Source organism: Etheostoma spectabile, unplaced genomic scaffold, assembly GCF_008692095.1.
Source record: "Etheostoma spectabile isolate EspeVRDwgs_2016 unplaced genomic scaffold, UIUC_Espe_1.0 scaffold272, whole genome shotgun sequence".
NCBI classification, from domain to species: domain Eukaryota; kingdom Metazoa; phylum Chordata; class Actinopteri; order Perciformes; family Percidae; genus Etheostoma; species Etheostoma spectabile.
The window spans coordinates 1,425,339-1,440,693 of record NW_022605576.1 but is presented as its reverse complement, the minus strand read 5'-3'; the positions used below and the strand labels follow the sequence as shown (position 1 = coordinate 1,440,693).

General features: G+C 42.1%; 1 protein-coding gene across 6 annotated transcripts in view; it reads left to right on the top strand.

Moving 5' to 3' along the window:
- LOC116685832 (retinal-specific phospholipid-transporting ATPase ABCA4) overlaps positions 1 to 15,355 on the top strand; it is a 45,375-nt gene that overhangs the window by 11,192 nt on the left and 18,828 nt on the right. For all 6 annotated transcript variants that reach the window (XM_032510789.1, XM_032510791.1, XM_032510787.1 and 3 more), the window contains exons 10-20: positions 857 to 996; positions 4,384 to 4,500; positions 6,575 to 6,772; positions 9,272 to 9,477; positions 9,560 to 9,736; positions 9,958 to 10,180; positions 11,140 to 11,361; positions 11,716 to 11,920; positions 13,370 to 13,447; positions 13,581 to 13,802; positions 14,366 to 14,543. In XM_032510789.1, coding sequence (XP_032366680.1) covers positions 857 to 996; positions 4,384 to 4,500; positions 6,575 to 6,772; positions 9,272 to 9,477; positions 9,560 to 9,736; positions 9,958 to 10,180; positions 11,140 to 11,361; positions 11,716 to 11,920; positions 13,370 to 13,447; positions 13,581 to 13,802; positions 14,366 to 14,543 — 1,966 coding nt within the window. The remainder of the gene's footprint in view (positions 1 to 856; positions 997 to 4,383; positions 4,501 to 6,574; positions 6,773 to 9,271; positions 9,478 to 9,559; positions 9,737 to 9,957; positions 10,181 to 11,139; positions 11,362 to 11,715; positions 11,921 to 13,369; positions 13,448 to 13,580; positions 13,803 to 14,365; positions 14,544 to 15,355) is intronic.

Here is a 15,355-nt window from a genome sequence, read left to right as displayed (position 1 = left end):
CAAAGGCAGAGCAGGATACCCAGGGCTCGGTTTACACCTATCACCATTTCTAGCCACTGGGGGGCCATAGGCAGGCAGGGGAACTCATATTAATGTTAAAAACCTCATAAAGTGCCATGGGACCTTAAAACAAAAGGCCTTGTTCTTGAGACTAGATCAATGCCTCAGTCCTTGTTTGGAGCAACCAATTATTTTTATTTTGTGTTAAATATCAGTGAATTTTCAGGGATACTGTACTATGACAAACTCCCCGGGTTTCTCCACTATGACTTTAATTACCTCGGCCAAGTGGGATTCCAGTCCCACTTGTGTTAGTTTGCAAGATATCTCAAAACCCTGACCTTTGAATGCAATTTAGATGAAATTCAGGCCATATGAAAAAAAAGCGAATGTTACATTGATGCAGATCTTAATCTAGTAAAATCACTGGGGCGACCTCTAGCCCCCCCAATAAGAGCATGCGCCCCATGCAGGCTGAGGCCTTTGCAGCGGCCCGGGTTTGAATCCGGCCTGCAGCCCTTTGCTGCGTGTCATCCCCCCATCTCTCTCCCACTTTTCCTGTCACTGCGAAATGAAAAGGGGAAAGAAAGCAGTATAGTCACCATAAAGCCATTTCCTAATCCTGTTATGGCTTGTACATTATGGCCCCTTTCAGGAAATGCGTCATTTGCTGTAGGCGCTAACGTTTTTCCTTCTTTCAGGAATTCCTTCTTTCAAGATGGATGGTCGGAAAACTTCATTTTCCTTTTCACCTACAAATACCATCCAGTCGTCACCCCACCAGTATGGTGCACAGTAAATTTGGATGAGCATAGAAACAATGTAACCATTTCCCCCGTCTCGTCGTCCCCTGCAGCTCCTTTCTGCAACGATGTGATGAAGGAGCTGGAGTCCGACCCCGCCACCCGGATTGTGTGGAACTCCGTCAAGCCCATGGTGATGGGACAGATCCTCTACGCCCCCGACTCGCCTGCTGTCAGGCAGATCATACGCAACGTAAGCACTCGGTGGATGCATTATCCAAGGCGTGGCGTAGAACCATGGTTTCATACATTTATGATAGTGGAAATCAGACTCTTAACTCTGTTAACCCTCGTGCTGTCTTCCCGTCAGAATTGAAAATCAACTCTTTTCTTGACGCTTTTTATCAATGTTTTGAACTTTTTCTGATGTTTTGGTCTCTTTTTCCACACTTTTGACGTTTTTTTCAACGTTTGTCACTTTGTGACGTTTTTAACACTACGTAACACTAACTTACTAACTTCAGTTTTACAGTTATTTTTTGAATTTATGGTCAATAAACCTCATTTATAGGAACTTATACCTAATGTTTGAGTTAGAAAAGCAGAAATTAGGAATTTTTTAGACTAAAATTACAGGAATGGATGTTGATGATAATCACAGACTGGAATATGTCAACTTTTACTCAATACTATTTCAAAACCACTTCCATTTGTTTTTTACATGCTATAAAATTGAATAAGACCCAAAATTAATGAAAGTAGAGATTTGTACTTGGAAAAGAGCGTTGTGTGGAATCAATCATGTTATTTTGGGGAATTAAAAAGGACATTGATATAGGACAACGGGTCAGTTTGACTCGAGGACAACATGAGGCTTAATACAAAATTCCTAGCGAGTTATTTTTTTTTAGCATTCTTCAAATAGATTATTTTATTTTTATTTCTCTCTGTTGCAGATTCGTGTAACACAGTATTCTTATTTCAAGTTTCTGTTAGAGAAGACATTTTGCTACATAGTGAGAGAAGTGGGTAGTTAGCAGCGTCATTGAACAAACAAACAAAAACTACTACAACACAAAGATTTTCCCAAAATAGCAGATCTTTAATGATTTCTGCACTGAATTCCCACTTTCTTAATCTTACAATTTCTGTGACTCCGTGACATCCGTAGCTTTGATTTTCCTTGGGGGAGAGCAGACCTGCTGCAGTGAACAATCCCTATAAAGGGGATCAGCTTTCCTCTTGTCATGTCCAGCCCTTTGTATCTAGATGTAGATACGTGTTGGTCAAAGCACTTTGGGTTGGGGCGGGGGTGGGGCGGTGGGTGGGGGTGGTGGTGGTGGTGGTGGTGGTGGGGGGGGGGGGGGGGGGGGGGTTCATGGATGGCTTGGTTGCGATGGAAAAACACAGGCCGATCGGCTGTGGTGACTACCACGCAGTCGACTGGCGCCGTGGCTTTTTTCAGTGTTATGTAAGCAGCAGTGAAGTTCGCCCTTTAAGACGTGTGCTGCACGACACACACACACACACACACACACACACACACACACACACACACACACTTATGTTTCCTCTTTCCTGACCTTTAATGCCCTCTTTGGTTCCCTCTTCCCTTAGATTGGGATGTTAATTGCAACAAGTGATGATTAAGGGGTTAATCCTATACTTTACCAGACCCAAAACATGGCCTCCATACAGGCTCTTTGTTTTCTTCCTCTGACCCTGTCATGCATCAGTGTGTCTTAGAAGAAACTCAAAGTGAAGCACCATTCATATGTTTTCACGCTTTATGTGACTGCTCTTGTGTAAAGATGAGCGATGCAGGTCTTACCTGCACCCCGCCATCACTACTTATAATGTTATAAACAGATGTTAAAAATAATGTAATTCCATGATAATGCGTTATAATGGGATTATTCTAAGTGGTCGTGCTTCAAGGGAATTGATTACATTTGAAATAACAAGCTGGTCATAAGTCACTATGTGGTCCTGGTTTGATTTAAGTAAAGTGAATATTATTAAGTATATGCAACACAGTAAACATTTTGGAATGGGTCACAACAGAAATTGAGCACTCATATCTTTACACAACCTTTTGATGATGACCAACTAAATGATGGGCATTTCACTGATCATGTAATAATTCTCCAGAAAACTCAATTGACGTAAATTATACATGCTACCTAAAACTATTTATATTTTACCTGTAGCTGTATACATTTCACATTTCACAGATGTAATGTTTCTCCCAAACTTTATACTCACTCTAAACACTAAATTGACCCCAATAGTGATAATACGACCTATGAGAATTAAAATATACCATGATTCTTTCATACACAGTGCTATAAGCAGATTATCACATACTATTAGTACGTTATGTGTACTGTAGGATGCATTGTAGACATTAGCAAATGGTGTAATAGAGACTTAACCCAGGGAATTTACAAGGAATTCACGAAAAAAAGAAAATCACAAAAATCGAAGATTATCCATCGACATGGTGTCACTGGCTTCACCCTGCTGACGAAAAACCTCGAGTCAAGCTTTACTGAAAGGCACCATGTTTGGGATGGTTTTCGGACATTTTAGCATACTACTTGGTACGCTTCCATCGGGGCAAAGATGCATCCGAGTAGTGTACAGTATGTCAGGGCGCCATGAGTATTTCATTGAGTTTAGATACTACTTGGAAAACAAGCTACGAGTGTAGACTTTGTTGCAACTTATGTAGGTACATGCTACATTAGGCACAGAATAACCCACATCTTGACCAATTCCAAGATTCCCCTTGAAGAAATCCCCCCCCCCCCCCCCCCCCCCCCCCCCCACCCCCCCCCCCCCCCCCCCCCCCCCCCCCCACCCCCGGTCCTCCTCCTGCTTTTGCCTGCTGTTTTAAACTGCCTCGGGGGATGAGGAAGCACTCACTTGTGGGAACCTGACTTGGATTCAATGCATTCGGCCAGTGGTCACCAACAGCCTCCATTGTCACCCCGGCTCCATTGTCCCCATTGTCACCCAAAATCAGACACACACAAGAGGAAGGCGTTTAATTGGGTGTACTCTTGAGCGCTTTCATCCCCCGCTGCACATGACTGAATACTGAAAAAAGCCAGCCTTTGGTATCTGCCACACAAAGCACTGTACCTACACACCATCCAGGGTTTTAAAGATAAGCGTGCAGTAAATATTTGGCGATTTGGAGCAGAGGGCATTTGTTGCACGTTTGCTGGCTATCTGAACGGGCCCGCGGGAATTCTTTGTGTGAGAATGTGTGTGTTGCCTTTGCAAAGCCTGTTTTCACAGAGAGTTTCATGTGGGAATGGTATGCAGCGGGAGATTAGAAGAACTGCGACAATGCGTGTGAGATTCTAAATGTCGTGTACACATGTGCACGCGCATACACGGGTGGATTTGAAGTTTAGGATTTTATTTCTTCTATACATGAATGCAAAATGTTTGTATTTGCATTAGTTAGGATATTTCTGAACGGTGTGCACCCAGATTTTTGTGCATTTGGGAGAATTGTTTGCATGTGTGCATGTTTCTTTTTGATAACAATTTCACATCCTTCCAATGTTGATAGACCCACCAGTCACACACATACACATGGACACACACACTTCTATCTCTCCTGCAGGCAAACATGACATTTGAGGAACTGGAGAGGCTGAGGACGATGGGGAAGGCCTGGGAGGAAGTGGCTCCTCAGATCTGGGCTTTTTTCCAAGATGGAGTCCAAGTCAACATGATCCGGGTAGGACAGCAATACACTGCAGTGTGACTGAATAATAATAGGTTTGAACAGTACACTCTCAGTGATGAGGACATGTATAAAGTAAGAGCATCAAATCATGTGACTGTGGTCAAAACTCCTTTAATATGCAACCAAATATTGGAAGAGCAAATAAGCAAAAGATGCTTGCCCATCACTGCATTGGATCCTTTTAAGCGAACAGCTGATCCATACCAGCCCTACTGTGCCTGATACAGCAGATCTGAACTGGATCTACCTTTGTGTTGCCACTCAGCTGACATCCAATGCCAAATAATTGTCCCTTTGAATGAGGGGATTGATTATGTTGTTATTCTATCCTCCTTTTCCTCACTGAATACTTTTGCTGAGGTCACAGAAGTTCACAAAGTTGAATACAAACCCTTATCAATATGCCATCTCTTTCCCTTTTCTATCTATCGCCCTCTGTCCACTAGGGCTGCTTGGTTTCAGAAAGAAATATATGCGATTATTTTGGTCAATATTAAAATCACGATAATTTGACATGATTACTCGTAGACTTCTGGAAAGAAGCAACTTAAAATATAGTGGAAAAAAGTTCAATAAATCAACAGTTAAAAAAAAACACCTACGACTGTGAAATTTGACTCAATACTTTTCCTATTTAAACTTTTTTTTTACATTCAGAACACGAGAAAATAAGAGTTTCCTTGCAAAACGCCATGAGCTGAATCATTGGGAGCTGAAATCATTTTAATTTTTGATCTTGTTTGCTTGCGCCTTACATTCGAACTCTCATTATGTCACCTTTACAGTCAATTTGCCTTTATCATTTTTTATCACTTATCCTTCTCTTAAAGGGGAATATTGGTATTTTTCAAATAAATCCAATATTCCCATGTTTTGTGTGTTGTAGCGAATAGGAGCACCATGACACAGGCTGCGATGTAATCCTATGGGGCGATTACGAACCGTTAATGTACGTCCACTTTTTTCCACTGACAGGCTTAAATTGTCATCGTGCTGTAGGCGTCTGACTACATTATCAGTCCTTCCAGGAAAATGTGGAGTTTTTGTGACTGTTGCAGGCAAAAATCCTTAATTATGCGGCATGTTTTCTTAAAAAATGCAAAGGAATATGCGGGATATTTATGCACATTTTTTGCCATGAAATTGCGGGAACTTGTGGTTTGATGAAAAAGAGACTGTTTTTGTCTTGTCGTGTAATTACGTCCCTTCATAATGTTCCCATGGCAACAGGGGAAAATGTCTGCCCTTGTGTGAAGTAAATGCAGCATTTTTCATCTTTCTGCTAAGATATGTGTGACTTTTTTGCAACAAAAATGTGTGGATTATGAAATCATCCAAGCCCTGCATTTTGCATGGAAATCAGCAATTTATATGACGAAAGTGCAGCATATTTAAAAAAATGCGGCCCCCGCATGAATATGCGGACTTTGGCTGATTATGTATTGAATTATGCAATCGAATAATTGCGTTTTTATTGAGGGACTGCATTATGGAAAGATGGAGAAGTTGCTATTATCCTGCCATGCTTTCGTGTGCAACTTACTGATGCTAGGTCAACACCGCAACTTTAGCTAATAGCATTAGCTTACCTCCACTCTGTCTGCAGCGCTCCACTCTTGGAACAGCATTTTTCTTCAGGCAAACGGGATTTCTTCTCCTCTTTGGCTGGAAGGTGTCATCCACGCTTAAAATAGTCACTGCAGACCCGATGGTCTGCAAGGGGCACTGTATAGCGAGAAGACTTAGGATCGATTTTTAGCTGTAGCACAACTAGCCACTACTAGTCACTTAGACACAAATGCATGGGGAAAAGGGCCCAGGTTGAATAACTTTAACTACCTTTTTTGTTCTAGCCTTTTCTATAACAGACTAGATTTGTCTGTTAACAATGTCAATGCTTTGGTTAAGTTGTTTTTTTTTTTGCACATGTGCTTTTTCTTTCCTATTTCCTTTTGGTTTTACTTGGGTAATGGAAGGTTTATTGTGTTCCTACTGGTGTCTTAGCAACATCTTCCTTAAAGGAAAAACACCAAGGGTAAATGAAGCCCACTTCCTTTTGTTTCAGGACACCATCTGCAATCCGTCGGTGATGGATTTCATTGACAGGAGTCTAGAGGAGGCGCCGTTCTCCTCCAAACACATCCTCAACTTCCTGTACAACGGGCCACCAGAGGACCGCCCGGCCGACGTGCCTGACTTCGACTGGCGAGACATCTTCAACCTCACTGACCGGGTCATTCGCATGCTCAACCAATATGGGGATGTGAGTTGACATCACTAAAAGACATCGTTTTAGCATTTGCTACATCTTGTAGAAGGCGAGCAATACCACTGCCTGGATTTTGAGGTACCAGCATGCAGAACTATACTGAAAAGTCAAAAGGGGGCTCCACATCTCTTTAGATGTAAATAAGGTGTCAGGATTGTTTTTACTGACCTCTCTCTTTGGGCTCCGACAGCTGGAATGTGAACTGTTTTTCCACATTTCTCTTCACCTGAGATGTCCAGTTCTAGGACAAGCCTATTCATGAAATAATCCAATTGAGCACAGGTCTTGTTGATTTCAATACCTTGGTTGACTCAGCACTATGTGCCCAACAGCACTCTCAAAGTGATGTGAGCATTTAGATAAGTTGGCTCTGCAGTTTGTCCGCCCGTCCAGAGACAGGGACATCTTCCCAGGTGGGCGAGAGCCAGAGCAACAAACTAGCTGTCGAGTCCCTTTTGTTTACTGCAGATGGAGTGGAGCGTAAAAGAAAAACAGAAAAAAAACATCACAAACCGTCTCTTGTGAAGGCCCTGCACATTTAGTAGACCAATGCAATTTGAAATCACCCCTTTCCATGCGAAGGCTAATCGGGTTGAGAGGCCTACCACACTGCGGGGTGACACGGGGGGCACCTTGTGGCACGGCTGGTTGGATGGTTGGTGCTCTTTGTTATTGTCCAATTTAAAGCTTACAGCACTTGAGTGTGACAGGGAGAGTGGGAACGATTGAGGCCGATTAGCTACAGCTGTCACTCCAGCCACCATCCTTTATAAAGCGACAACAATGACCGTGGGCTTGATGGCTGGTTGGCTGCACGTTGCTGGTATGCATGTGTGTCTCACCACAGTGTTAGGGGGTGTATCTGGGCAAATGAAGGGCCGGTCTCTGAATAATTTGTCGGGTGTGTTTAGTGTACATTGTGTCTGTAAATGCACATATGCATGTATTTTGGATGCAGACTTGTGTTTGCATGGCAAGTTGTGTGTATGTTTTGGGTTTCGGGGGGCATCTGTGAATGGGATCCCAGGGGTAAATTGTTGTTTAGGAGTGTTTACTTTTGGATCAGGTCCCTTTCTATTTGCACTAGTCTACAGTGAATGGCTATATCAGACTCGCTTTGCAGGGAAGAGACAACCACTTCTGAAGCTTCTTGGCATGTGGTTCGCAGTGACTTGAGCCAACACTGGCAACTTTGGGCTTTTCACAATTGTAGCAATGCTAGGACTGGCAATGTCAGTCTATTGGCCGGTAAGTCTACATTTGTCCGGACTAAAATATCTCAATAACATATAGAAAATATTATAGAAATGCACGGCCATTCATGGTCTCCAGAGTTTGAATCCATGAGGACTTTCTGTAGAGCCACCAGCAGGTCAAAATTTCTACTTATCCTGTTAAATATCTACTGGATGGATGGGCATACAACTTTTTACAGACATTTCTATTCATCCTAATGCCTTTTGTGATCCTCTGACCTTTCTAGCGCCACCATGAGGTCTACATTTTTGGCTGAAATCTTTTGACAAAATTAGATTTCTTCTGATGCAATTTGGAACAGACATTCATGTTCCCCCACGATAAATTGTAATCAGATCAAAATCAAAGTGTATCCAATCTCACCTGTACTTTGCTTTTAGTGCTAATTAGCAAATGTTAGCATGATAACACGCTAAAATATATGGTGAACATGGCAGACATTCTATCAGCATGTTATCATTGTCCTAATTGGTAGCCACTGTAACTGTTTTTACTCAGATTAATTTGAACCACGTTTGACTTAACAATGTTAGCAATGTGTCTCAAATGTTTTGAGAAGTACTTTTGATTCCTGGATTCTTTACCCTCAGGCGTCAGTTTGGTTTGAAACGCGTCATGCTTTTTCAGAAGTGCTGGGTACGATGACGCATTCATTTTTCTTTTCTCTTTCCCAGAGGTCATGTTTTGAAAGACGCTGTCATGTAGCTGTCTGATGTAAATGAATACAAATGGATACATTTTAGGTACAGTGTTGCAGTTGTTGCAGTGTTGTGAACAGAGAAGCATGTAGTCACCACAGCAGCGCCTGTGTCTGGGTCCGCCCTGGGGGGATAGAGATTTTTTGTGGATTTGTTGGCATCTGTTGCTCAAGATATATCTATGTGTTATGAACTTTATTTTTTTTAACCAAATTGAGCTTGAGGTTTTTAAAAAAAGTAGAAAATGACTCATCACAAAATCTAATAGGTACGCATACCCACTGAAAACGACGCCTATGTCTTTACCCCTCTGGCTACAGTTATGCTACAGTGTACTGTATGTGAAACTAAAGGTAATAATACTACTAAGTTCCAGTATGTGACGTAAAAGGAAACTGGTCTTGCAGTTAGCTTTCAAAGTGAAATCCAATATTCTGTTGACCAGAGAGCACTGGTGTTCCATCTATACCCAGACGTGATCCTTGTCTAACACCTTTCCGTTTATTTGTCTCTCTCTTGTCCATTCTCCCTCACTCAGTGCGTCCTCCTGGATAAGTTTGTGGCTGTGCCTGACGAGGACGCCGTCACTTACCGGGCCATGGACCTGCTGGAGGACAGCAAGTTCTGGGCGGGCCTTGTCTTCGTAGATATGCACCCTTGGACCACCAATGTCCCGCCTCATGTTAAGTTCAAGATCCGTATGGATATTGATGCAGTGGAGCGCACCAATAAGGTCAAAGACAGGTTAGAATCAAAGTCAAGTGTAAATGATGGCTTTGGTTTATTGGTGATACATTTAAAGACTAAACATGTGTGAATTGTACAGGTATTGGGACCCTGGCCCCAGAGCCGATCCAATGGATGACTTCCGCTATGTTTGGGGCGGCTTTGCTTACCTCCAGGATATAATAGAGCATGGCATCATCAAGACTCAGACTGGAAAGGAGTGGCCACTGGGTGTTTATCTACAGCAGATGCCCTACCCTTGTTATGTGGATGATCTGTAAGTGGAAAATCAGATCATTTAGTAGCTTTAAACAAAATTCAGTCACATTAAACAGCCATAGCAGAATTCATTGTTGACTTTCTTTTTCTTTCTTTTGCCAGTCAGCAATCTTGTTGTAAATTCTGAGAATTATTGTGAGAATCACACATTTCTGGTTCCCGTATCAGTAACTGTGTCCTTCTCTTCCATCTTCCTTCGCTGTCCCCTTCTCCGTCCAGCTTCATGCTGACATTGAACCGCTGTTTCCCCATCTTCATGGTACTGGCCTGGGTCTACTCTGTGTCCATGATAGTCAAGAGTATTGTCCTGGAGAAGGAACTCCGCCTGAAGGAGACCCTGAAGGCCATGGGGGTCACCAACGGCGTCATCTGGTCCACATGGTTTATTGACAGCTTCCTCATGATGGGCACTAGCACCGCTCTCCTCACCGCAATTATCATAGTAAGGAAGGCTTTTTCAAAAAGCTTCTAAAGAGCCTCAGTCCTGCACAATTTAGTTTGTCTTATGCAGCATACCTCATGGGGCCCAAGTGGGGAGAATACTGATAATGCAAAGTATACAGCATATGAATGCAATGCATGTTAAACATGTTAACTTCTCTGGATAGAAATGTCCCGTTTTACTGGGAATCATTACCAGGTGTTATCTCTTGATATATTAATGGCTCACTGGTTGCATACTTATGAATCCTCAATGAATCAATACCATGACATCATGGGAAATGTGTCAACAGCTTTGCAGGAATGGGTTTGCTGGATAATAATTAACACTTGTACCACTGTAATAGTCACAAGTGGCTCAGGTGACATGTTGTCGTAAAAGGGGCTGTTGGGACCTCTACTGGATCATAGTTGAATAGCAGTGATTTAGAAGATCACCCAAATAATGTCTATATTGCATGTCACCAATGTAGTATTTATTAGCCCTTATTTAAACATACATAGGTTTCTATGTTTTGGTAAAATTGTGTATCTTTCACGTCCCCTACCAAGTTTTTTTGTTTGGTTCTCTGCATTAATCCCTAATCCCTAAACAGTCTGTAGGGAATTGGGTTGGGAACCAGGTTGGGAACCGGAGGTTCGCTGGTTCAAGTCCCTGTTTGGACCAAAGTATGGAGTGTAGACTGGTAGCTGGAGAGGTGCCTGTGCACTGTCAAGGTGCTCTTGAGCAAGGCACTGAATCCCCCTCAACTGCTCAGGGCGCTCGTCCAGTACTGGCAGCCCCCCCCACTCTGACATCTCTCCATTAGTGCACGTGTGTAGTGTATAATAACAACAGAGTGTAAATTATAATTTCCCCATAAGGGATCAATAAAGAGTATAAATAAATCCTCTTATGCAGACTCAGTGAATGTTAATTAAAGGCATAACTCTGTGTGTTTCTCTGTCTCTGGTCTACAGGGAGGTAGGGTGCTGAACTACAGCAACGGCGTCATCCTCTTCCTTTTTTTGCTCACCTTCACTACGGCTACCATCATGCAATGCTTCCTCCTCAGTGTCTTCTTCAACCAGGCCAACCTGGCAGCTGCCTGCTGCGGCATTGTTTACTTCGCCCTTTACCTCCCGCACATCTTCTGCTTCGCCTGGCAGGACCGCATCACCAAGGACATGAAGATCTCGGTGGTGGGTGTCCCATCTCATCATCTGCCTCTATCTAGCAAGCATGCTTCAAGTAACATTGCTACTCTGTATGGTGTAATTATTGAATTTTAGCTACAGCACAGGATGTTCAGAATCATTCAGCCTTGACTCCTCCCACTCATATTATCAGATAAAGGACCTGATTTTGAGATTTTACAAAACATTTTTTACCTATTAGATCCCACGGAGCCAAAGCATTATAATGAATCAATCTCTAGACGAAAAGTAACACAGTCTATGTTATATACACTTCATGGTCCTATTTTTGGTTTAAATACTAAATAAGTTATGTTTATTCGGTGACTATGCTTGAAGGACTATTGGCTCTCCCCTCAGAGTCTGCTGTCCCAAGTGGCTTTTGGCTTCGGGACGGAGTACCTGTCCCGGTACGAAGAGCAGGGCGTGGGTCTGCAGTGGGACAACATCCAGACCAGCCCTCTGGAGGGGGATGAGTTCAGCTTCCTCACCTCCATCTGCATGATGGGCCTGGACACTGTGCTGTATGCTGTGCTGGCCTGGTACCTGGACAGTGTCTTCCCTGGTCAGTGGTGACACAGACGTGGATGACAACCTTTGCTTTCAAAACAAATACTCATTTGATTTATTCAGTGGTGGAATGTAACTAAGTACATGTACTCCGGTGCTGTACTGCAGTACCAATGTTGAGCTACTTGTACTTTACTTGAGTCTTTTCTCTTCATGCCACTTTCTACTTCTACTGTGCTACATTTCAGAGAGAAATATTCTACTTTTTACTCCACTACATTCATCTGACAGCTTTAGTTACTAGTTACTTTAGTTACTAGTGACTTTAGTTACTAGTTACTTTAGTTACTCCACTACATTCATCTGACAGCTTTAGTTACTAGTTACTTAGTTACTCCACTACATTCATCTGACAGCTTTAGTTACTAGTCACTTTAGTACTAGTTACTTTAGTTACTCCACACATTCATCTGACAGCGAGTATAGTCACTTAGTTACTAAGTACTTTAGTTACTAGTTACTTTTGTTACTCCACTACATTCATCTGACAGCGTAGTTTAGCACTTTAGTTATAGTTACTTTAGTTACTCCACTACATTCATCTGACAGTTTAGTACTAGTACTAGTACTCCACTAATTCATCTGACAGCTTTACTAGTTACTTTAGTTACTAGTTACTTTAGTACTCCCATACATCATCTACAGCTTTAGTTACTAGCACTTTAGTTACTAGTCTTGTTACTCCACTACATCATCTGACAGCTTTAGTTACTAGTCACTTTAGTTACTAGTTACTTTAGTTACCACTACATTCATCTGACAGCTAGTTACTAGTTACTTTGTTACTAGTTACTTTAGTTACTCCACTACATTCATCGACAGCTTTTGTTACTAGCACTTTAGTTACTAGTTACTTTGTTACTCCACTACATTCATCTGACAGCTTTAGTTACTAGTCACTTAATACTAGTTACTTTAGTTACTCCACTACATTCATCTGACAGCTGTAGTTACTAGTTACTTTAGTTACTAGTTACTTTAGTTACTCAACTCATTCATCTGACAGCTTTAGTTACTAGTTACTTTAGTTACTAGTTACTTTAGTTACTAGTTGCGTCACATGTAGTTTACAAAAACAAAATGAAACTTTAACTAGCTAATATAACGGCCTACATCTGAAATGATTAGAGCATTAAATCCATAATATATAACAATATATGACTCTTTGGACTGTTTTGGATCGTTTCCAGTTTTTTAAAATGTGAGGATTTTTCTGCATTGAGTACTTTTACTTTTAATACTTTAAGTACATCTACTGATGATACTTACATACTTTTACCTAAGTAACATTTTCAATGCAGGACTTACTGGTGGCAGAGTATTTTTACAATGTGGAATTAGTACTTTTCCTTATGTTGAGGATCTAAATACTTCTTCCACCACTGGATTTATTCACATATTCACGACAGCTCATGTATTTGTGTTTTTCTGGTTTTTCTTCCAGGCCAGTATGGAATTGGTCGACCGTTTTACTTCCCCTTCCTGCCTTGTTATTGGATCAACAGTGTGACTCCAGCATCAAGTAAGCCAACTTACTTACCAGTTTCTCTATTCACATACTGGGCACAAGAAAAGATGTATGTTGAGGAGGGAGACTGTTATCCTGTGACGTAACTCCATCCTAAGTTTTAAAATCCTTTCTTTTGTCTTCAAAGACAACAACAAACTGGAGTTGAATAAAAGAGGTTTTCATCACCTGGCCAACAAAGAGCAAGGAGAGCAGCAGAAACGAGAGGAGGAGGAGGACCAGGACCAGGAGAATGACCCGGAGACGGCCCCGACTCTGGAGGAGACAGAGTCATGTGAACACCTGGATCAGCGTGACGGGCTGGAGAAGGAGAACCAGGCTGAGGCGGAGCAGACCCAGGACACAGACGGTACAACCATTTACACAATGGTTCTTACACAGAGTGGTACAATTTGTTACATTCATAACCAAAAAACATAACGCTGTAACTTCCCATCAAGAGCTGCAATCAATCACATGGTATAAGACTATGTGTTATGGTTTTTATCATAACACTTTACAACTTATCTATCAACATCTCTGCTTCTTTGTGATATCTGAAGAACAAATTGCAGCATAATTCCACACATAAGTCCTTACCTATCTTACTAATTATGTTTTCCACTTGGATCTCCATTCAGGATTGAAGCCATCTCTCTATTTGCTCTCACTTCCTCTTTCTGCCAATCAGATTCATTGTGTGGGAACTCAGTGCCCTTGGCTGTGTTTGCACTTGCTGGTATATGTGAACACGCACTGTTAGCGTCTCAGTTTCATGCTTGGTTAATAAATGATGGAAACTGTTTTCTTTACACCATATGACATTCCAGTCGCCTGATGTCATGTGTGTCTTTCATAGCATTTGGGAAATGTACACAAATTAACACTTTTTGTTGCTTTTTCCAGTAATATGGTTGTCTTTGCTGTCTGCAGGTCAGCCATTCTTCGAAGCAGAGCCAGCTGACCTGGTGAAGGGTGTTTGCATCCAGAACCTGGTTAAGGTGTTTGGCAAGAGCTCGGCACCAGCCGTGGATGGCCTTAGCATCAGCTTTTATGAGAGCCAGATCACTGCCTTTCTGGGCCACAATGGTGCTGGGAAGACCACAACCATGTATGTCACACACAACAAGTAGACAATCAATCAAGTCAATCAATCAAGTTTATTTGTATAGCCCTTTACAATAGCCGAAAGGTACCCAAAGTGCTTTACAACAAAGCCATAAAACAATACATAACACATACAAAACATACAGATTCAATTAAAAGTGCTGTAGTGGTGCGGCGCTGCAGGACATTAAAAGCCTTCCAGAAATGCATAGAAATGAGCAGACAGAAGGAGGACACCTGAGGGACAGTATCGCCCTAGTCAGAATTAAATGCTAATTTAAAAAAGTGGGTCTTAAGCTTCGTTTTAAAAAGGCTGAGGTCAGTAGGGGTGCGGATGTCAGGGGGTAGTTTGTTCCACAGTCTGGGAGCAGCGACGGCAAAAGAACGATTGCCCCACTGTTTCAGTCTTGACCCCGGGACCTCTAACAGAAGCTGTTTCAGTCTGGACCTAGGGACCTCTAACAGAAGCTGTTTCAGTCTGGACCTAGTGACCTCTAACAGAAGCTGACCCGAGGAGCGCAAGGCTCTGCCACAATTGCGAAAAGTTAAAATCTCAGACAAGTAAGAGGGGGGGCCAAGCCATAAATGGCGTTAAAAACAAACAGCAGGAGTTTAAAATCAATTCTAAAACGGACTGGAAGCCAGTGGAGTGACGACAGCACCGGGGTAATGTGTTCACGTCTGGACGTATGAAGTATGTAAGTATCATCAGGAAAATGTACTTAAAGTATTAAAAGTAAAAGTACTCAATGCAGTGTTAAAAATCGGGAAGCAGCGTTCTGCACAAGTTGGAGACGAGAAATTGATGACTGACTG